We start from the raw sequence: 19,323 nt of genomic DNA, 5'->3' as shown, positions 1-19,323 counted from the left end.
AAACTTGCACATGTCAAACCAAACCTATTTTGGAACCAGCTGCTCCCCGCAGCCGCCCCCTGCCCCAGCCAGGTCACAGGGGAGGGGCTCTCCTGCACTTTGCAGCCCTCGGGAGGAAGGCACTGCGGGAGGTCGGGTGTTACCGACACTCACAACTGTGCCAGATTCCTCTCGTTACCTCTCCCCTGTCTAGGGCTGCCAGATGGTTTAATCAAAAATACTGACCCCCCCCCAAAAATAATAATAATCAGGGCTCGACAATTAATATAATCTACTCGTCCGTGACAAGTAGATTACAAGCCGGCACAGCTGCGCAGCGTGGTCAGCATGCGCAGTGTGCTGAACCGTGCAGCTTGGCGAGTCCTGATAATAAATAATAATAAAACAGCATCAAAACAGCATGGCCCCTTTCAGAGTGCGTGCAGAGTCAGACTAGGGATAGCAGCAGGGGAGTGGTAGAGCACTAAGACCCAGGGGAGGCATTGCTTCTCCTTGGTCTTTAGACTTTTTGCCGGTGGCCATTTTGTTTTCTTGATCAAGCCAGAACACAGCTTCCCTGCAGAACAAGGTAAGCAGGCGGTCAGGAGGCAGGGGACCAGGGGCTGGGCCCAGTTGCTGGGTGTGTCGTAGGGTTGCCAGGTGTCTGGTATTTTCGCCTCCTGGCTGGGAAAGAAATCAGAAAATACCGGACATTTTAGGTATCTGGTATTTTCTGATTTTTTTTACCAGACAGGAGGCAAAATACCAGGTTGTTTGGGTCAATACCTGACACCTGGCAACCCTAGCTCTGCCCCGCTCCCCAGCCTCCGTATTTTGCTCCCACGGGGTGTTACAAACAACCAGCCACCAGCACAGCACATCTCCACACCCAGGCCAAAGCCCCTCCCCAGTTAGGCTTGTTGGGCCCATTACTGATCCTATGGGGGCCTGTCAGACACACCCCTCCATCGGCTGCAGGCCCTGGGAATGAGGACAGCCAGGCTGGATTCTGCTCCTCTCAGCAGTCAGGGAAAAGCCTCTTTATTGACAAAGCAAACGCATTACAAGGAGGAGAAAGCTCTGAGCACACCACAGGGCCCAGGATCGCCCGCGAGCAGCAAATCCTCTGTTTCCTAGGCACCTTACTGAGGCACCCCTCACCATGGCTTCTGGCCACCGAGGTGCAGAGTGAAGGCTTTGGGGGCCAGCTTGAAGGCAGCAGGATTCTCCAATGCTGGCGTGTCCCACACAGAGAAGAGACAGGATAAGGAGCCAGGGGTGACAGTTGATTAGCCCACAGGTGCTCGCCCTCCTCATTTGCGGGTCCTGGCGGCACCGAGCCGGCTGTACTGCTCATTGTCCCGCTCCCCCAGGGGCTAGGAGGAAGGGAGACAGGCGGGTTGCTTTTTCAAGTGTTTCTGTGCAGTTCAGGGTCTTGCACTGCACCCACCACAGCTGTATTTGACCCCCAAGAGCTGGGAGCTGGGGTTCTGCTAGGAGAAATGGGCCCCGGCAGCACCTCCCATATCCTCTGCATTCCACGCGTCCGTGTGACACAGGCAGCTCACCACAGAGATCACAACACGGCCTGAGTTCCCAGCTAGCAGGCCCTTCTGCTGAGCAGATCTAGCAGCGTTTCTTAGCTGGGAGCAGGGGCCAGCCAGGGCTCAGTTCCCATCATTACCTGGTCGGCCCACTTCTCTACCAGGGGGTCTGTGCCCTGCATCCACCCGGGGGAGCCAGTGCCCAGGTGTGCCGGCCATGCTCCTAGACAGGCAGCGCACTGCTGCACAAGCCCCTCCTGCCTCCGCCATGGCAGGCGCTCTGCACAGATCAGCTGCTTGGCTGGGGTTAGCAGCAGGCATTTAATCTGAAGGTGTGAGAGGGAGGGAGGGGCCCCTGGGGCTCTGCCCTCAGAAGGGTGTCACTGTGGAAGGGCAAAGGGTGGTACAGGCAGGGTAAGCAGCCAGCACTCTGTGGGGTGCTCTCACTACAGGGGCGGCAGGGCCCCTGCCTGGAAGGGGTTTCCATCACAGTTCTGGCCAGGGGCTCTCAGCACGCCTGCTGTAAAAGCTGCTCCAACGCCCTGGCACCGGGGAGGGGCCCAACCAGACGGTGTCCCAGCTGCAGCGTGTGCACAGGGACCGGCTGCTCCAGGGCAATCGTTTACGCCTGGCAAAGTGGAGGTGCAGCACGACCAAGGCAGACCCCACCTCCGCTGGGAGCGCTCTGCTCCTGCTCTGGACCTAAATACCTGGCCAGGCCTCAGGCCTCTCTCTCTAAGCCCTGAGCAATCCCTCCGTGGCTAGCCCAGAGTCCCAGCTCCAAGGGACGGGAAAGGCTGGCCCAGCGCCCCATGTCGCTCACCTGGTACAGCTGCTCGCTGGCAATCAGGTTCTGCCGGTCAGAAGCTAAAATAAAGCAAACAAGGGTCAGTGAAGCACTGGTTGGTGGGTGGGTGGGTGGGGGGGGGGGAGACAGCATTTTCAAATGCACCCAAAGGGCGACTTTGTCTCCCCACTCCTAGCACTGTGTACCACCCCTGACACCCGTGCGGCCCCGCCAGTGGGGATGCTGTGGTTGAGGAGCCAACAGCTACTGGTGACATTGAGGGTCAGTAACAAGGTGGTTCAAATGCAGAGAGCTCCAGGAGCCCTGTCCACACTAGGGCTTCCACTGTCCCTACAACTGGCGAGCTCAACCCCCCATAGCAAGGGGGGACACTGCATCGAGAACTAAGGTAGGCTCTTGCCTTGTGTATGTCTCTGCCCAAAACGTCCCCTCCCCCGCTGGGCTCTGCACCCAGGCCTGGCAGCCAGGAGAGTTTGTGAAGTGACGGGAATTTGGGAGGAAGTGACAGAGATTCCATCCAGAGGCAGGTGTCCTGCAGCTACCCCCTCAGCCAGGCAGACAGGCCGGCGCACGGATGCCAGTGGGCAGACACACAATCACACATGCAGACACCCTCCCGTGAGCGGATCTGCAGTCCTGTACGTGTCACATGGGGCTCCAGGACCGACCAGCAGCACGTGGGTGAGTGATGGAAAGACCCCGGGGTATCGCCTGGCGAGTCCTGTCCAACCAGCCACCCTTCATCCTGGGGTGAGTACAGATGGCCAGACACTCCCCACCCTGCGCTGGGCAGCAGACACCCCTCCCCATCTCACCTCGTGAGAGACGGCCACTGTCTTGGCCAGCGATGTAGTACACGGCGATTGCCAGGAAGGCGGTGGCGATGACATCGGCTACTATGATCCCCGAGATGGTGGCTGCATCCAGCTCGATGCAGTTTCCGCACACTGCAAAGCCACAGACACCACAGAGCACTGAGACCTGGGCCCAACCCGCCACGCCCCACATCCACCCGCCCCCAACACACCTCGCCAGGGCCACGCAGCACGGGGAGACAGCCAGCAGGAGAGCCCTGGAGCATTTCTCTGCACCTCCCACAAGGCCCCTTTGCTGACCAGTTTAGGAATATAGCCCCCCACCCCACCCCACCCCACCACGCACACAGTCCACTGCTCTCCCACCTCTGCAGCCCCACGGAACTGGCCCAGAATGAGCTGGGAAAGGGGGTGGAGTGAGCCAGCAATTGTGCATGTAGCCTAGGAACCCCCATGCAAGTGCACATCTGAGTGCAGGGATGGGCAACCGCTGTCCCCTGGGGTTTCACATGAGGCCCCAGGGGCCCCCCGTCTGGCCCCCTCCCCTTCACACCTCTCATGCATTGGGACATCTGCCCCCCTCCCCCCTCCCTCCCAGAGCTGGAGTGCTGCAAACAGCTGAGACACAGCGTTCCAGGTCTGGAAGGGAAGGGAAGGTGCAGAGATGGAGCAGCACCTCTGAAAGTGCTGGGAAGGGGGGAGGAGCAGGAAGTGTGGGGCCCAGTGCCCAGTGCGCGAGAGGCGTGGGGGGGAGCAGGGCAGCCAGGGCCACAGGTGGAGTCCCAAAGGGCCACATGTTGCCCCTATTGTCTTAGTGCCTGCTGCCCAGAGGCCAGCGGGACTCCCATGCCACCTGTCCCAGCCTGAGCAGTGCTGAGATTTCTGGCTGAGCGCACAAAGTGAGAGGCTAGTGGTGGACAAGCCCAGGCAGGTCATATAGCCTCCTCCCACCTCCACTGGGCCAGAGCAGGATGACTCTACAGACACACAGCCTGCAGGGAAATGTGGGCACAGAGAAACACACACATTTGCCACTGCTGCAGCTTTACAGAGAGCCAGTGGACAAATGGTGGGTGTGTTCCACAGGACACTTTTAAAACTTTAATTTCCAAAATAAGGCCATTTTTCATCAAAAAATAAGTTTTGAATTAAAACTTCCAGCCAACTGTAGTTTTATAGATCAGAGGCAAACTAACTGCTGAACGCACTTCGGAAATACACCTGTAGATGGTTGGAAGTATTGCATTGAAAAATTCCTTTTGGGTCACTCAATTCTGGTCCCAAATTATATGTTTTACTAGTTTCCTCTACAGGATTTCCATCTCTCGTCCAAGCTATCAGATTTTCGGAAGACGGGCACTCCAGGACTACGTCATGGCCTTCCTTTTTCACCTTGATGTTGGCTATAAAACAAAAATAAAGGCTGGCAGGTGACAAGTACAAAGCAGCCCAGAGAGCTAAGTTGTCATCACTAAGTGAGGTTTAGAACTCACTTAGAAAGGAGCCATGTCCCAGGGAAAAGCAACCGACCTCTCAGAAACCTCCAAATAAAGGTGTTCTGAGAAAACATCTTTGAAAATACCTCTCCAATGGGAAATACAGTGTATACACAATTCAGGATAGCTAGCTTACTAGAGGGGTGTGTGGGGATAGATAGATCGATAGATAGATCGATAGATCGATAGATAGATAGATTAGATAATCACACTTTTATATTGGGTCAATTATTAGCAACAAATAACAACTCTGGGCCCAATTCTGCCAACATGCCTCCTGACACTTTGCCCACTGCTGGGAGCAGTCCTGTTCATCCCGTGGAGCTAGTGGTGGCTGGAGTAAGTTGCATATTCTAAAGGAAGTGCTTGTAGGAGCAGGTTCCTAATTAGCAATATCTCATTATAGGGTACTAGTTCTATTAATATAGTATTGTACCTGATATTTTATCAGGGAAATTTTCACTCAGGCACGAATAACTGCAGTAAATTGTGGGTGTGGATGTGAGGTCCCGATCCTGACACAGGCTGAATCCTAAGCGAAAGGATCTGCAGAGCCTGGGCTATTAATAACTAGTGATGGCAGCTGGATTTTTAATAACAATTTTTTTAAGTAAAAATGGTGGGGAGATCAGCCAATCAGGTGAGTCCACAAAATACAGTTCTGTGAGCAGCTCTGTAACTGGTGGGCAAATTTAACTAAACAAATGTTCATCATGAAAACAGCATAAGATTCAAAAGATTTGTTTCCTGAGGGAGCTGGGCTGGACCCAGGGACCCAGGGAGATCACTCCCCCAGCCTTCAGAACACAAAATAAAGTTCCTGTTGTTGTTGTTTGAACACTGACAATGAGAGCAGTGGCGCTAACATTGCAAAGGCTTGACAATGCAGAAACAGGTGGGAATTTGGATTCCATACACGTGCGCGCATTTTATTTTTCAGTCGCCTCTAGTCTACTCTGTCCTGTTTGTGTTTGTAAATCAGGTGGTTCTGCACACTCAACTGTGGCTAGTTGAAAAACGCAGCCATAATTATTTGAAGGTACAAAACTTGAATGCACAAAGAGCAGCCTGAGATCGGTCCCTATATTTATGTATGTATCATTAATGGCTGATAACTTTGCACTTATATTCAACATACTTTTAGAAATAAAATATATTTCTCTGATAATAATTATTAATCAGTAGCTTAATGGAGATTAAACTGCCGGTGGTGGGATTTTACTCACTCCCTTTTCAGCACCGACAGATCCAGGCTCTAAAAAATAATAATTTCATTTTTAAAAGATCTCAGAAAGAGGCTGTGAGGAACCACACAGACAATTAAAATAAATATGGAGTAATACCAGTAACAATAATAAATACATACATTGTGACTAATAAAGCAGCATCCAAAGGTAACTGCAAACAAGACATTCGGTTAAAGTGTCAACTCACAAATCTCACGTTTCTCTTGAGCTTTATTCCCCTCAGGTGACTGCAGCTGGAGAAGGTAAAACTAAAGATATTTTCTCTCTCTGTTTGAGTTTACAGTGTTGGAGAGCAATGAGGTCCTGTGTGAACGTAGCAGGCTCATTGCACCGTCAGGACCTTCCTAGTCAGTTTCTCCTCTTCGTGAGTCTCTGTCATGACCGTGAGGGTTAGACAGCAGCCTGGGGACTAAGTGCTTAACTATGTCCCTTACCTACGCCAGGTAGAGGCAGCCAATAGGAATGCAGGCAGGGATTTCAAACTGGGACAAAGGAATTTTGGGGTTTTTCCTCCTTTGTCCCTGGGCAGTTTCTCTCCAGCAACTGAGGGAGACAGAATGTCTCCTTCCAAGAATAGACTCTTCACTATCTGTAAGTAGGGTAAGGTTTAGATCAGTGGTCCCCAACGTGGTGCCCACGGGCACCATAGCGCCCCCCAGGCCATTTCTGTGCACCCGCCAAGTGATCGGGGCTGGCCCCACTCCCGCCCCCGGGCGCTTGGTGCCTGGGCGCTGCCGGCCCCTGGGCACGCGGCACAGGAGTGGCGCTGGCCCTGGGCACGCAGTGCATGGGCTGTTCCAGCCCCAGTCGTGTGGCGTATGTGTGGCCCTGCGCCTGGGTGAGCGGCACCAGCCCTGGGTGCATGGCGAATGGGCAACCCCACCCCTGGGCGTGTGGCACAGGACCGGCACCAGCCCCAGCACATGGGTGGCGCCGGCACCGGGCACGCAGTGTGAGTGGCCCCGCCCCCAGGCACCCAGCAGCCCCAAAAGGTTGGGGACCACTGGTTTAGATAAATCTATTTTATTGTTTTATGGTTTGGGAAATGGGATCTGATGTCTGTGCATTTTTAAAAATGGGTTTTGCTCTCCTTTGTAATTAAGTCTTGGCCCATGGTAGGGTTTCCCCCATGAGTATATTAATTTGTGACCTTCCCATCTAGTCATTATGCTTTCAACAGGAATATTGTGGTGATAATAAAAGTTCTTTCTCTTTTCTTTTATTATCCTGGTACTGGTTAATTTGTGTGTCCTGGTTTTTACTTTAGGGGTGAGATTTCCCAAGTGATCTCTCCCCTGATTTTTCTATCATTACCTGGGTGGTAGCAGCGGATTTTATCCCCAAAATCTAGGTTTTTAAGATTTTGGGGGGAAGCCTGGAAAGATATGGTTTTGGGGTACTTTTGCGGGCCCCCCACTTCTGCATTTATCGTACCAGAGTGAGGAAGAAGCCATGACAGTCTTTCACGTGGTGAGAGGGAACCGTCTCACACAGCTTCTGTCCTCGGTTGCTTTTCCCTGTTAATTGCACCGACTTCCCCAGTTTTGGACTCTATTCTGACTTCACTTGCGTCAGTTTTGCCTGGAGTAACTTCGCTGACTTCAGTGATGCTATTACTGATCCACATGGGATCAGAAGCTAGACCTGTACATGGAGTGGGCCAGTTTAGCAACTGTCAGTTCTTGTTTCCCCATTGGTAAGGACTGGGAGTATTGCTCCACACCCAGCCTCAGAATCATGGGCCGAACCCTGCTTTTAGCAAAGTCAATAAGAGTGATGCTCTCGGGGGCAGGATAGGGCCTAACGTGAATCAGGGTGCAGCCAGTCCTATTGTAAGGGAGGCTGGGCATGTAACAGGCACTATATAAGCCAGGAAATCACCTTACTCAGTTTACTTTGCTACACATGTCTCTTGTAATGTGCTTTCCCTGGGACATGATTTAGTGCCCTGCTATTCAAACTGATTACTCCAGAAGTGAGCTTGTGGTATATGTGAAAGGTACGACACCAACAGCCACAGAGACTGAAGCCTTGTGTTTATATCAGGAGCAAGAAGGGCATGAACACTGACCATCTGTGCTCCCTCTGAGACCTAACCCTCTACCCCCACGAGCTGTAGTACAAAGAGAGGATGCAGAGTCCAGGCAGCCATCGTGATCTGTGACATACCCACTCCCCGGGACTTTCAAGAGCAAAATGTCTCCTCCATTTAACACAGACCCAAAAGGTCTTTCAATGAGCACAAGAGCCAAGTTTTTACCTTTTGTAGAGCCTTCTGTGTCCAAACCTGAGGGGGAAAAAAGAAAAAATATAATTGAGAAGTGGCATGAACCCTCCTGCTTCGGGGCATAATGACAGGAAACAGGAAGAAAATGGATACTCTCACGCTATGTCTATGCTAGGAGATTATTTTGAATGAGTTAAATTCGACATCTGGGCCCCCACTTTTACAAATTCGACGGTCTGTGTCTTCACTACAGGGAAGCACTCAGAGGATCTGTGGGAGGCCTCCTGGAGGCTAATTAGTGACACCGGAGCATCCATACTAATGTTATTTTGGAATTACAAGTTTGGGGCTAGCCCTACTCCTTATGAAAAGTGGGACTACAGAGTTTGAATTCTGCAGCCCCTTATTCTGGAATAACAGACTTGGGAGTGTGGATGTATTGCTTACAAATTCGACCTGGGAGGAGGGTATTTCGGACTAAGGTCCTAGAGTAGACCAGGCCTGAGAGAGAGGATAATGGGCTATCTGGACCCCTTCTCAGACCAGGCCTGATAGTTCTTATGTTCCTGATTCCATTTAGTGATAATGGCCAACATTTTCAAAAGTGGCCAGTCATTTTCAGTGTCTGGTTTGAGCTTCTCTGGGCCTGATTTTTAGCAGTGTGAGTACCCTCTTCTCCAACAGAAATTAATGGGACCTATGGATACTAAATTAGGCCCAGGTTGGCTGAAATTGGGCACCCAAAAATGGAGTCACCGAAATGCATTGGCCATGTTTTAAAATGTAAGCTTTAGTGATTCTAGAACTCGCTTCCCAATAAGCACAGTGGAGACCAACTCCTTCATCATTGTGGCTACAGGCTCAGCAATCCTCTCAGACTTTATTCCTGGGCTGAATTGATGGGAGGGGGCCTGCCAAGGATTTTGTGGAGTGGGAGGAATCTATTCATGTGGCAATAAAGAACAATTTGTATTTAGTTTTCGTATGTGCACTTAGAGCTTGTTAGACATACATATTCTGTAAGTCAGATACAATAAAATTCAGATGTCTCTTCAAACTCAAACTTAAAAATACACGTTCATCAAATCAAAGATAGAAATATTAATCAGTTTAAAATAACCTTTAATCTTTACCTGCACTCAACAGAGGTGCTAAAATGTTAATATTTCACCATCTTCTGGGGTAAGTTTAGCAGGCAGGTCTCATGGTTAGAGTCATGAAGAAGAATGGATAACATGGGGGCAAAATATACCTAAACACATATTCTGTGCAATTCCTCTCACTGGAATATTGTGTAACGTATGGCACAAAGTGCTCCAAAATTCCATTGACACCCACAAAACCGACTGCAAACTTATTGAATGTATCTGAAGAGAAGTAAGTCTACATTAGGTAAAAACCACTTGGGAGATAGGGTTTGTTATATTTATGTGCTTTCCAGTGAACTCTACAAACTTTACATGCTATATAATATTTAAAATTGATAAAAACATTCATTGTATAGCTTATTTGCCTAATATGATACCACACTATATGCTACAGACAAATGTTCTGGATCACAATATTCGAGTTTGTCTCACAGCGTATTTAAAGAGATCATGTTCTAGGTACTTGCCAAATTGAACTAGATCATCCACTGCATGGTCTTTCCACCCTTAAACATTGTGAGTGAGCTTAATGTTCACAGAGAGCACAAAAAACAGAGATGGAAAAGGCCCATTAAGCTATATTGAGTTCATCTCCCACAAAACAATCTCCAAAACTAAATCCGCATAGTACGGATAAGGTTGTATTTCTTAAAGAGGCGATGACAAGATGGGTGCCAACCATAACTCTCACAGCTTAGCCTGGCTATCTAGCAATCTGCCTTCCCCCTCTATTTATTTGACGGTATTTAATCTTTGTTATGTCAGGGACTTATTACAATATCTATACATCACTGAACACAATTGGCTCATTACAATGATAAAATAGTAATAAAGAATTATTAGTAATGCAGGATTGAAGGTCTTACCTTTGATGATAAATCCAATTATTATTATTTTGATCAGATACCCATGTCTCCCCATGGTCTTTCTCCTCAACTCTAATGTGCGACTGTGGTTATTTCCTCACTAGTTGAGGAAAAATTACTTCACGTGGTTTAAAATATAATACAATCAAAAAAGTCTTTACTAAGCTGCGGAGAGATGTGAAACCTGCGTCAAGAGCCTTCTTAGATGTTGGCAACAGGAAGCCTAGGCGTGGAAGCCTCTCTCTTCTTTCCCCAATAAGAAAGTAAGCTTAGAGGCGCAGAGTTGTTACAGGAATTGTTTTGCTGTTATCGAGGTTGCTGCTGACACAGATCAGAGTTTATTCAGTTCCAAATAAAAAATTTTCCCACTCAAAACAAAGAAGGAAAATTGTGTCTAACTTAGGCATTCCCACAAAGGAGCCACACTGAAGCTAACTTCTTTAGATCCAAATGATAGTCAAACTGCATTTTCTCACGTAGAGGGTGAATTGAGTTACACAAAAGTATTATAAAATAAATAAATAAATAAGCTGTGGATACCTCAGACTCTTGGGTTAATACCACGCCCACCACTCCAACTTTCTCAGCTCTAGCAGAGAGTACAGGTCCTACTGCTCCAAAAGCACAGGCTAGAAGGGAGCTAAGGGAGAAGTGCTGTTGGAAGCAGAAGGTGTAATTTACGGCATGCAGATCAGCTCCTATTCTTTTCAGTACATGGGATTGGTGCATATAAATCCGTCCCCTGTCACCCATTCCCAGCTTCTGATGTACACCCTAGCTAGCTCATGCAATATTTTGGTGGTATCTAAGCACAATTAACTTCGTCCTTTGGCTTTCAGATTAGGGTAGTCATTTCCCACCAAATGTGTTTGCTTTGTTACCCACTTTTGCATTTAGCTGTGATTCCTTAGGAAGCTCTTTGTAGGGCTATCCAGACAGTCATAGGCCAAATGGGATCATTGTGATCATCTACTCTGGCCTGATGTGTAACAGGCCACGGTATTTCCCTGAAATATCACCTTTTTGAACTACAGTAACTTGTAACAAAACATCCAATCTCAATTTTAAAATTCCCAGTGGTGGAGAATTCACTGCAACTCTTGATAAATTGCTTCAACAGTTTATGACCTTCACTACTAAAAATGTATTTCCAATCTGAATTTGTCAGGCTTCAATTTCTAGCCGCTGGATCTTATACCTTTGTCTCCTCGATTGCACAGCCCATTATAAATATTTGTTCCCCATGTCGGTACTTACAGTCTATGATCAAGTTGTCCCTTAACTTTCTCTTTGTTACAAACTGATCTTTTTTAATCAATTCATATCAGGCACATTTTCTAATAATTTCTGAGGCTTATCTCTGAACTCTCTCCAGTTTATTCCATCCATTGGGAATTATTGACACCAGAACTGGACACAATATTCCATTAGTGCCACACAAGTGCCAAATAGAGAGGAAACATTGTTTGTGACAAGCTTAACAAGAGATCGCAATTACTATGTAACAGTGACCTGTCCTTTTCATTATTTACCACTCTCTCCTCCCCCATCATTGCATCATCTGCAAACTTTATTGGTGATTTTGTTTTCGTTAAAGTCACTGTTAAGAATTTTAAGCAGCACAGGACCAAGAAACAATCCCTGTGGGATCCCAGTAGACACACACTATCCGCACATTGAAGTCCAGGTTCTTTTCTGCATGCATCTGTGACTCCCAGCAGTCATGCCTGTGCCTCCAACTCAGCAGAACACTTACTTATTTTCAAACCAAGCCAGAGGTTTATTAGAAACGTTTTGTGTTGAAACAGTTCCACCTCGTGGGGAATCGTTTTTAAATCAGAGAGTGATCCTGTGAAAGTGTGGTAAGGGACTTTCCCTCTGTTCCTTTTCAGCAAGTACACAATCGTTAAAAAAGGTAATTTATTTTTGCAGGTGATCTCAGCTTTGAGAAGCTAAAACAACTTGGGTGGGATCCATACTTTGAAGCAAGACTGCTACAGGTTGCACCTCTATAAACCTGGGACTCTCTGGTCTGGCAATGGTCTGGCAGGACCACAGATGTTCCAGGATCTGAGTCCCGGGGCACTGCAGGGGTGGGAGCCCAGCATGTGGCCCAGCTGGGCTGTCAGGGGCCGGGTAGGAGTTGGGAAGTTTCTGTGCTGCAGTGGGAGGGAGTAGCAGGTGCTAGGAAGCCTGGCATGCAGGAACTGGGGAGCCAGGAAACCCAATGCATGGCCCAGCCTGCGGGGGCAGCAGGAAACCTGGTGCATGGATCAACTGGGGTAGGGATAACGGGAAGCCTCACACCCGGTGCAGCTGGTCTGCTCACAGGAGCTGGGAAGCTCAGTGGGGTGGCAGGGCAGCGGGAGGGGGCGGGATGGTCAGCAGCAAGGGCACCAGAAATTACCTCCCTTGGTCCAGCAAAATGCCTCATCTGGAGCCAGTGTCCCAAGGGTGCCAGACCAGGGAGGACCAACCTTTACAGGAAAGCCCAGGCACTATAGAAAAGTGGGCTTGTGATTAGCTATGTGGTCCCTGAATTAATTGAGAATCCACTGATGTAACATAGAACTAATAGAGCAGGGGTGGGCAACGAGCAGCTGGCGGGCCAGACACAGTTCACAAGGGTTAGCCCCTGGTGGGCCACCAGATGCTTTATTTGACCTGTGCCTCTGCAGGTACAGCTGCTTGCAGCCCCCATTGGCCTTCGTTTGCCTTTCCTAGAGCTGCAGGAAGCAGTACCCCAGGGAAATCTCAAGCCTAAGCTGTACGCACACCGTGAAGCCTAACCGGGGTCGGTATGTTCCACAAACCGGAAGTGTGGGTGCAGGCTGCCTACAAAGTTAAGTTTCACTCCCTTGGTATAGGAGCACCCCGCCCCACAGCCACGGACACACTCTTCTGTCAGCCTGGCTGCAGCTCGGCTGGCAGCAGGTGTGGGGTTTGTCACTCCTGAAACAGCACTGTAGCAATTTCAACCTAACAGGTCAGCCAGGGGCCCTGTGGAGACCACAGCACCCCAGAGCACTGTCCTGGGACACGGGCAGCTGCCAGTCCCAGGGATTTGGGAATTGTGTGGAGTCGGGGTGGGAGAGGCGCTACCCTTTAGCAATGGAGTCTGGGGATGCGAGAAACAAGCTGTGGAGAGACACTATGCGTTTCCTCAGGGGTGTGCGTGTGTGCAAACATGCGCAGCGCTTCTCCAGGGGCATGTGTGCGTACATGCCGTTTCCTCAGGGGCATGCATGTGTGTGTGTGTGTGCACATGCATGTGCAGCGCTTCCCCAGCGGCGTGTGTGTGTGTGTGTACACGCCGTTTCCTCAGGGGCGTGCGTGTGTGTGTGTGTGCGCGTGCATATGCAGTGCTTCCCCAGTGGCGTGTGTGTGTGTAAATGCTGTTTCCTCAGGGGCTAGAGTTGCCAGGTGTCCGGTTGAACCGGACAGTCCAGTATTTGAGCTTTCTGTTCGGGAAACAAATTGAGAAAATAGAAGTGTCCGGTATTTTCTAAATAAGACGTAATGTAAATGGTGATGTAATGTCAAGGGTGTGGGTATTTTTGTTGAAGCGGCGAGGAGCCCTGTGGCACCGCATAGACTAACAGATTCACTGGAGCACCAGCTTTGGTGGGCACCGACCGGCTGCTGCCAGATGCTGCCAGATGCACAGTGGAAATTTCCAGCCAGGTCTAACTGCAGGTAGGAAATAGGCAGGTAATTTTGTTGAACCCATCTGGCAACCCTGCCAGGTGCGCGTGCTCAGGTGTGTGTGTGTGTGTGTGCCAGGTGCGCGTGCTCAGGTGTGTGTGTGTGTGTGTGCCAGGTGTGCGTGCTCAGGTGTGTGTGTGTGTGTGTGCCAGGTGCGCGTGCTCAGGTGTGTGTGTGTGTGTGTGCCAGGTGCACGTGCTCAGGGGTGTGTGTGTGTGTGTGCGCGCCAGGTGCGCGTGCTCAGGGGTGTGTGTGTGTGTGCGCGCCAGGTGCGCGTGCTCAGGTGTGTGTGTGTGTGTGTGCCAGGTGCGCGTGCTCAGGTGTGTGTGTGTGTGTGTGTGCCAGGTGCGCGTGCTCAGGTGTGTGTGTGTGTGTGTGTGCCAGGTGCGCGTGCTCAGGTGTGTGTGTGTGTGTGTGTGCCAGGTGCGCGTGCTCAGGTGTGTTTGTGTGTGTGTGTGTGCCAGGTGCGCGTGCTCAGGTGTGTGTGTGTGTGTGTGTGTGTGTGTGTGTGTGTGTGTGCCAGGTGCGCGTGCTCAGGTGTGTGTGTGTGTGTGTGTGTGTGTGTGCCAGGTGCGCGTGCTCAGGTGTGTGTGTGTGTGTGTGTGTGTGTGCCAGGTGCACGTGCTCAGGTGTGTGTGTGTGTGTGTGTGTGTGTGCCAGGTGCGCGTGCTCAGGTGTGTGTGTGTGTGTGTGTGTGCCAGGTGCACGTGCTCAGGTGTGTGTGTGTGTGCCAGGTGCGCGTGCTCAGGTGTGTTTGTGTGTGTGTGTGTGTGTGCCAGGTGCGCGTGCTCAGGTGTGTGTGTGTGTGTGTGTGTGCCAGGTGCGCGTGCTCAGGTGTGTGTGTGTGTGTGTGTGTGTGTGTGTGTGCCAGGTGCGCGTGCTCAGGTGTGTGTGTGTGTGTGTGTGTGTGTGCGCCAGGTGCACGTGCTCAGGTGTGTGTGTGTGTGTGTGTGTGTGCCAGGTGCGCATGCTCAGGTGTGTGTGTGTGTGTGTGTGTGTGTGTGTGCCAGGTGCACGTGCTCAGGTGTGTGTGTGTGTGTGTGTGTGCCAGGTGCGCGTGCTCAGGTGTGTGTGTGTGTGTGTGTGTGTGTGTGTGCCAGGTGCACGTGCTCAGGTGTGTGTGTGTGTGCCAGGTGCGCGTGCTCAGGTGTGTTTGTGTGTGTGTGTGCCAGGTGCGCGTGCTCAGGTGTGTGTGTGTGTGTGTGTGCCAGGTGCGCGTGCTCAGGTGTGTGTGTGTGTGTGTGTGCCAGGTGCGCGTGCTCAGGTGTGTGTGTGTGTGTGTGTGTGTGTGTGTGCCAGGTGCGCGTGCTCAGGGGTGTGTGTGTGTGTGCCAGGTGCGCGTGCTCAGGGGTGTGTGTGTGTGTGTGTGCAAGGTGCGCGTGCTCAGGTGTGTGTGTGTGTGTGTGTGTGTGTGTGTGCCAGGTGCGCGTGCTCAGATGTGTGTGTGTGTGTGCCAGGTGCGCGTGCTCAGGTGTGTGTCTGTGTGTGTGCCAGGTGCGCGTGCTCAGGTGTGTGTGTGTGTGTGTGTGTGCCAGGTGCGCGTGCTCAGGTGTGTGTGTGTGTGTGTGTGCCAGGTGCGCGTGCTCAGGTGTGTGTGTGTGTGTGTGTCTGTGTGTGTGCCAGGTGCGCGTGCTCAGGGGTGTGTGTGTGTGTGTGTGTGTGTGTGTGCCAGGTGCGCGTGCTCAGGTGTGTGTGTGTGTGTGTGCCAGGTGCGCGTGCTCAGGTGTGTGTGTGTGTGTGCCAGGTGCGCGTGCTCAGGTGTCTCTGTGTGTGTGTGCCAGGTGCGCGTGCTCAGGTGTGTGTGTGTGTGTGTGTGCCAGGTGCGCGTGCTCAGGTGTGTGTGTGTGTGTGCCAGGTGCGCGTGCTCAGGTGTGTGTGTGTGTGTGTGTGTGTGCCAGGTGCGCGTGCTCAGGTGTGTGTGTGTGTGTGCCAGGTGCGCGTGCTCAGGTGTGTGTGTGTGTGTGCCAGGTGCGCGTGCTCAGGTGTGTGTGTGTGTGTGTGTGTGTGCCAGGTGCGCGTGCTCAGGTGTGTGTGTGTGTGTGCCAGGTGCGCGTGTTCAGGTGTGTGTGTGTGTGTGTGTGTGTGTGTGTGCCAGGTGCGCGTGCTCAGGTGTGTGTGTGTGTGTGTGTGTGCCAGGTGCGCGTGTTCAGGTGTGTGTGTGCCAGGTGCGCGTGCTCAGGTGTGTGTGTGTGTGTGTGTGTGTGTGTGCCAGGTGCGCGTGCTCAGGTGTGTGTGTGTGTGTGTGTGTGCCAGGTGCGCGTGCTCAGGTGTGTGTGTGTGTGTGTGTGTGTGTGTGTGTGTGCCAGGTGCGCGTGTTCAGGTGTGTGTGTGTGTGTGTGTGTGTGTGTGCCAGGTGCGCGTGCTCAGGTGTGTGTGTGTGTGTGTGTGTGCCAGGTGCGCGTGTTCAGGTGTGTGTGTGTGTGTGTGTGTGTGTGCCAGGTGCGCGTGCTCAGGTGTGTGTGTGTGTGTGTGTGTGTGTGCCAGGTGCGCGTGTTCAGGTGTGTGTGTGTGTGTGTGTGTGCCAGGTGCGCGTGCTCAGGTGTGTGTGTGTGTGTGTGTGTGTGTGTGCGCCAGGTGCGCGTGTTCAGGTGTGTGTGTGTGTGTGTGTGTGCCAGGTGCGCGTGCTCAGGTGTGTGTGTGTGTGTGTGTGTGTGTGTGTGTGTGTGTGTGTGTGCCAGGTGCGCGTGTTCAGGTGTGTGTGTGTGTGTGTGTGTGCCAGGTGCGCGTGCTCAGGTGTGTGTGTGTGTGTGTGTGTGTGTGTGTGTGTGTGCCAGGTGCGCGTGTTCAGGTGTGTGTGTGTGTGTGTGTGTGCCAGGTGCGCGTGCTCAGGTGTGTGTGTGTGTGTGTGTGTGTGTGTGCCAGGTGCGCGTGCTCAGGTGTGTGTGTGTGTGTGCCAGGTGCGCGTGCTCGGGGGGGTAGCACCAGGCGGCCCCGCCCCGTGACTGGAGCGGGTGGGCGGGAATCCAGAGCCTCTCGCCCCGCCCAGCACGCGCTGACCACGTGCTCTCTGCGCGCGCGCGCGCGCACACACACACACACACAGAGAGCCCCAGGCACTTCCGGCTCCGGGAGATGACGCGCGGCGCGGGGCGGTGACGTCAGCTGTTGCCAGCCTGAGGCTGAGTGGGAAGTGGAAGCGCCCGGGACCCGGTAAGACGCGCAGCTCCGCCCCTCCCCCCCCCCACCCCGGCGCGCGAGGAGCGGGCGGGGCCAGCCGCGGAGCCCGCACTCCCTGCTCTGCGGCGCCTGCGGAACTGCCCGCCGCGGGATGGGGGGAGGGGCAGCGCGCACGGACCCGCCCCCAGTGGCCCAGGCCGGGGCCGCCGGGTACTCGCCTGTGGCGGCCCCGGGATCCCCCGGCCTTGGCGCTGCCGGGAGAGCGGGCGCCGGGCTCGAGGGGCCCAGGGCAAAGGCCCGTCCGCTCTGCCCGGGGCCATCACGTGATCCCTTCCCAGCCCGTTCTGCCGGGGCGGCGGGGGGCCCTGGCTTGGGGCAGTGGCACCGCAGCTGCGCGCGGTTCGTTCTGACACAGCTCGAGAGCACTGCGGGGCTGGGTGCTCATCCCGCGCCTGTGCTGGCTGGCGGCGCTTTGAGAGCATGGGGGGCGCAGCTTATCAAGTTTCCCATCCTTGGCCTATTTGAATCGTGTGTGTGTGATGGGGCAGGGCAGGAGAGCGAGGAAGAGGAGAACAACAGTGCAGGTGGAGAAAGTTACTTGAGCCCTGTGAAATCAAGTGTGTTGTGGATTTTGGAAAAGCAGCGAGAGAGCATTGAATGTCCTTGCTGTCACCAGTATCAGAGAGGTAGCCATGTTGGCCTATAGCTGTAAAAGCAACGAGAAGTCCTGTACCACCTTAAAGACAAAGTGGGGTTTTGCCTATGACAACTTATGCCTGAATCTGTTAGTCTTCATGGTGCTGCAGGAGTCCTCATTTTTCTTGCTGTCACAGTGGCCCTGCCCTACCTAAAAGCTGGACACAGGAGTAGTTCTCAAAGACAGTTAACTCAGCTTTCCTTCCTGTGCTCAAATTGCATATGCCATCCAGCCCTGTGGAGCCACCAATGTACAGGCAGTCCCCGAGTTATGCGGATCCGACTTATGTCGGATCCGCAGTTACGAACGGGGCACTTCCTCTCCCTGGTCTCTCCCTGCAGACCAGGGGGACGGGGAGCAAAGCAGAGCAAAGCCACGGAGCCCGAGGGCAGCAGGATAGCCACGGCGCGTCTGGGCTGTCCCGCTGCCCCCGTGCTCCGCGGCTTTGCTCCGGACGCCTGTGGTACAGCAGCTGGGGCGCTGCCGGTTGGTCCCGTAGCGCCGCTCTGGGTACCACTGGACCAACCCAGCAGCACCCCAGCTGCTCTGCCCCAGGTGTCCCCCAGTCAGCAGCTGCTGAAAATGACCAGTGGCTGACTACAGGAAGCCCCTGCCCCGGGCTTCCTGGAATCAGCCGCTGATCAGTTTCAGCAGCAGCTGACTTGGGGATGCCTGGGGTTCTTAAGTTGAATCTGTATGTAAGTCAGAACTGGCGTCCAGATTCAGCCACTGTTGAAACTGATCAGTTTCAGCAGCGGCTGAATCTGGACGCCAGTTCCGACTTACATACAGATTCAACTTGAGAACAAACCTACAGTCCCTATCTTGTACGTTACCCGGGGACTGCCTGTATATGCTAACCTGGAGTAAATGAGGAGGAGAGAGCTACAAAGTAAGAACAAAAACAATTAGAAAGCCAAGAGAACGTACAGAGAGCCCAGATGTAGATACGGGCAGGAGAGAAAGAAAGAAAGAAAAATGCAGCTACCCGTGGTGCATGGCATGAGGCAGGCATATTAGTCTTTTTCAAGGGGGTGTTCTCCAGAAGAATGTTGGGAGTCACTTCTGTACAATATTGAACTTCTAGCTTTTCTTTTTTTTTGGCTTTGCTCCATCTGCAGTTTGTAGGCAGCTTAGCTGGCTACAAAATCCACTGGTTATAAATATGCCAAATAAATCTTATAGTATTATCATATGTTATTTATTTGCATCAGTACATCAAAGCATCATACATGGAGCCTGTGGAATATTGTCTTTTTGGCTTGTACTAGAGCTGTTAGAGCTGGGGTAAGCAGTAAGCGGCCCAGGCGTGGTTCACCAGGGTTAGCCCCCGGTTAGCCGTCAGACACTTTATTTACCTGCACGGCCTCAGGTTCAGCCACTTGCAGCCTCTGTTGGCCACAGTTCACCATTCCTGACCAGGGGGAGCTATGGAAAGGAGTTCAGGTCAGGCTGCTACTTCCCGTAGCTCCCGTTGGCTGGGAATGGCAAACTGTTGCCAAAAGGAGCTGCGAGAGGCCCATTTCTGCAGCTGCACAGGGAAATGAAGTGCCTGGCAGCCTTCTGAGGCTAATCTTGGAGAACTGCATCTGGCCCATGGGTCATTTATTGTCCACCCCTGTGTTAGAGCAAACGGTGAGTGAGGGAATATCTGTCAGAGCAGACATTTGAATG

General features: G+C 52.3%; 2 protein-coding genes across 5 annotated transcripts in view; one reads left to right on the top strand and one right to left on the bottom strand.

Moving 5' to 3' along the window:
• Window positions 1-986: 986 nt before the first annotated feature.
• On the bottom strand, window positions 987-10,362 carry LOC102443894 (T-cell surface glycoprotein CD3 gamma chain-like). 2 transcript variants are annotated; one of them, XM_075909227.1, is made up of 6 exons: window positions 10,131-10,362; window positions 8,150-8,176; window positions 4,355-4,549; window positions 3,147-3,278; window positions 2,347-2,390; window positions 987-1,355 (listed from the first exon to the last, which is right to left on the bottom strand). In XM_075909227.1, exons 1-6 carry the CDS (start codon window positions 10,183-10,185, stop codon window positions 1,293-1,295), a joined length of 516 nt encoding a protein of 171 aa, XP_075765342.1. In that variant the 5' UTR covers window positions 10,186-10,362; the 3' UTR covers window positions 987-1,292.
• Window positions 10,363-16,851: 6,489 nt separating this feature from the next.
• UBE4A (ubiquitination factor E4A) overlaps window positions 16,852-19,323 on the top strand; it is a 32,827-nt gene continuing 30,355 nt past the window's right edge. For all 3 annotated transcript variants that reach the window (XM_075909789.1, XM_075909790.1, XM_075909788.1), the window contains exon 1: window positions 16,852-16,985. The gene's annotated coding sequence lies outside the window, so the exon portion shown is untranslated. The remainder of the gene's footprint in view (window positions 16,986-19,323) is intronic.

The sequence above is a fragment of the Pelodiscus sinensis genome, chromosome 26, assembly GCF_049634645.1.
Source record: "Pelodiscus sinensis isolate JC-2024 chromosome 26, ASM4963464v1, whole genome shotgun sequence".
NCBI lineage: Eukaryota > Metazoa > Chordata > Testudines > Trionychidae > Pelodiscus > Pelodiscus sinensis.
The sequence above is the reverse complement of the archived record's forward strand: the minus strand, read 5'-3'. Positions and strand labels throughout refer to the sequence as shown.

What these genes read in the sequence shown, in the direction of transcription:
- LOC102443894 (XM_075909227.1), bottom strand. Translation starts at nt 10,185, where the DNA reads ATGGGGAGACATGGGTATCTGATCAAAATAATAATAATTGGATTTATC. An exon ending in CACAGAAGGCTCTACAAAAG is followed by an intron (nt 4,550 to 8,149) that starts GTAAAAACTTGG and finishes TTTGTTTTATAG; the next exon opens with CCAACATCAAGGTGAAAAAG. An exon ending in CAGTGGCCGTCTCTCACGAG is followed by an intron (nt 2,391 to 3,146) that starts GTGAGATGGGGA and finishes GCTTTATTTTAG; the next exon opens with CTTCTGACCGGCAGAACCTG.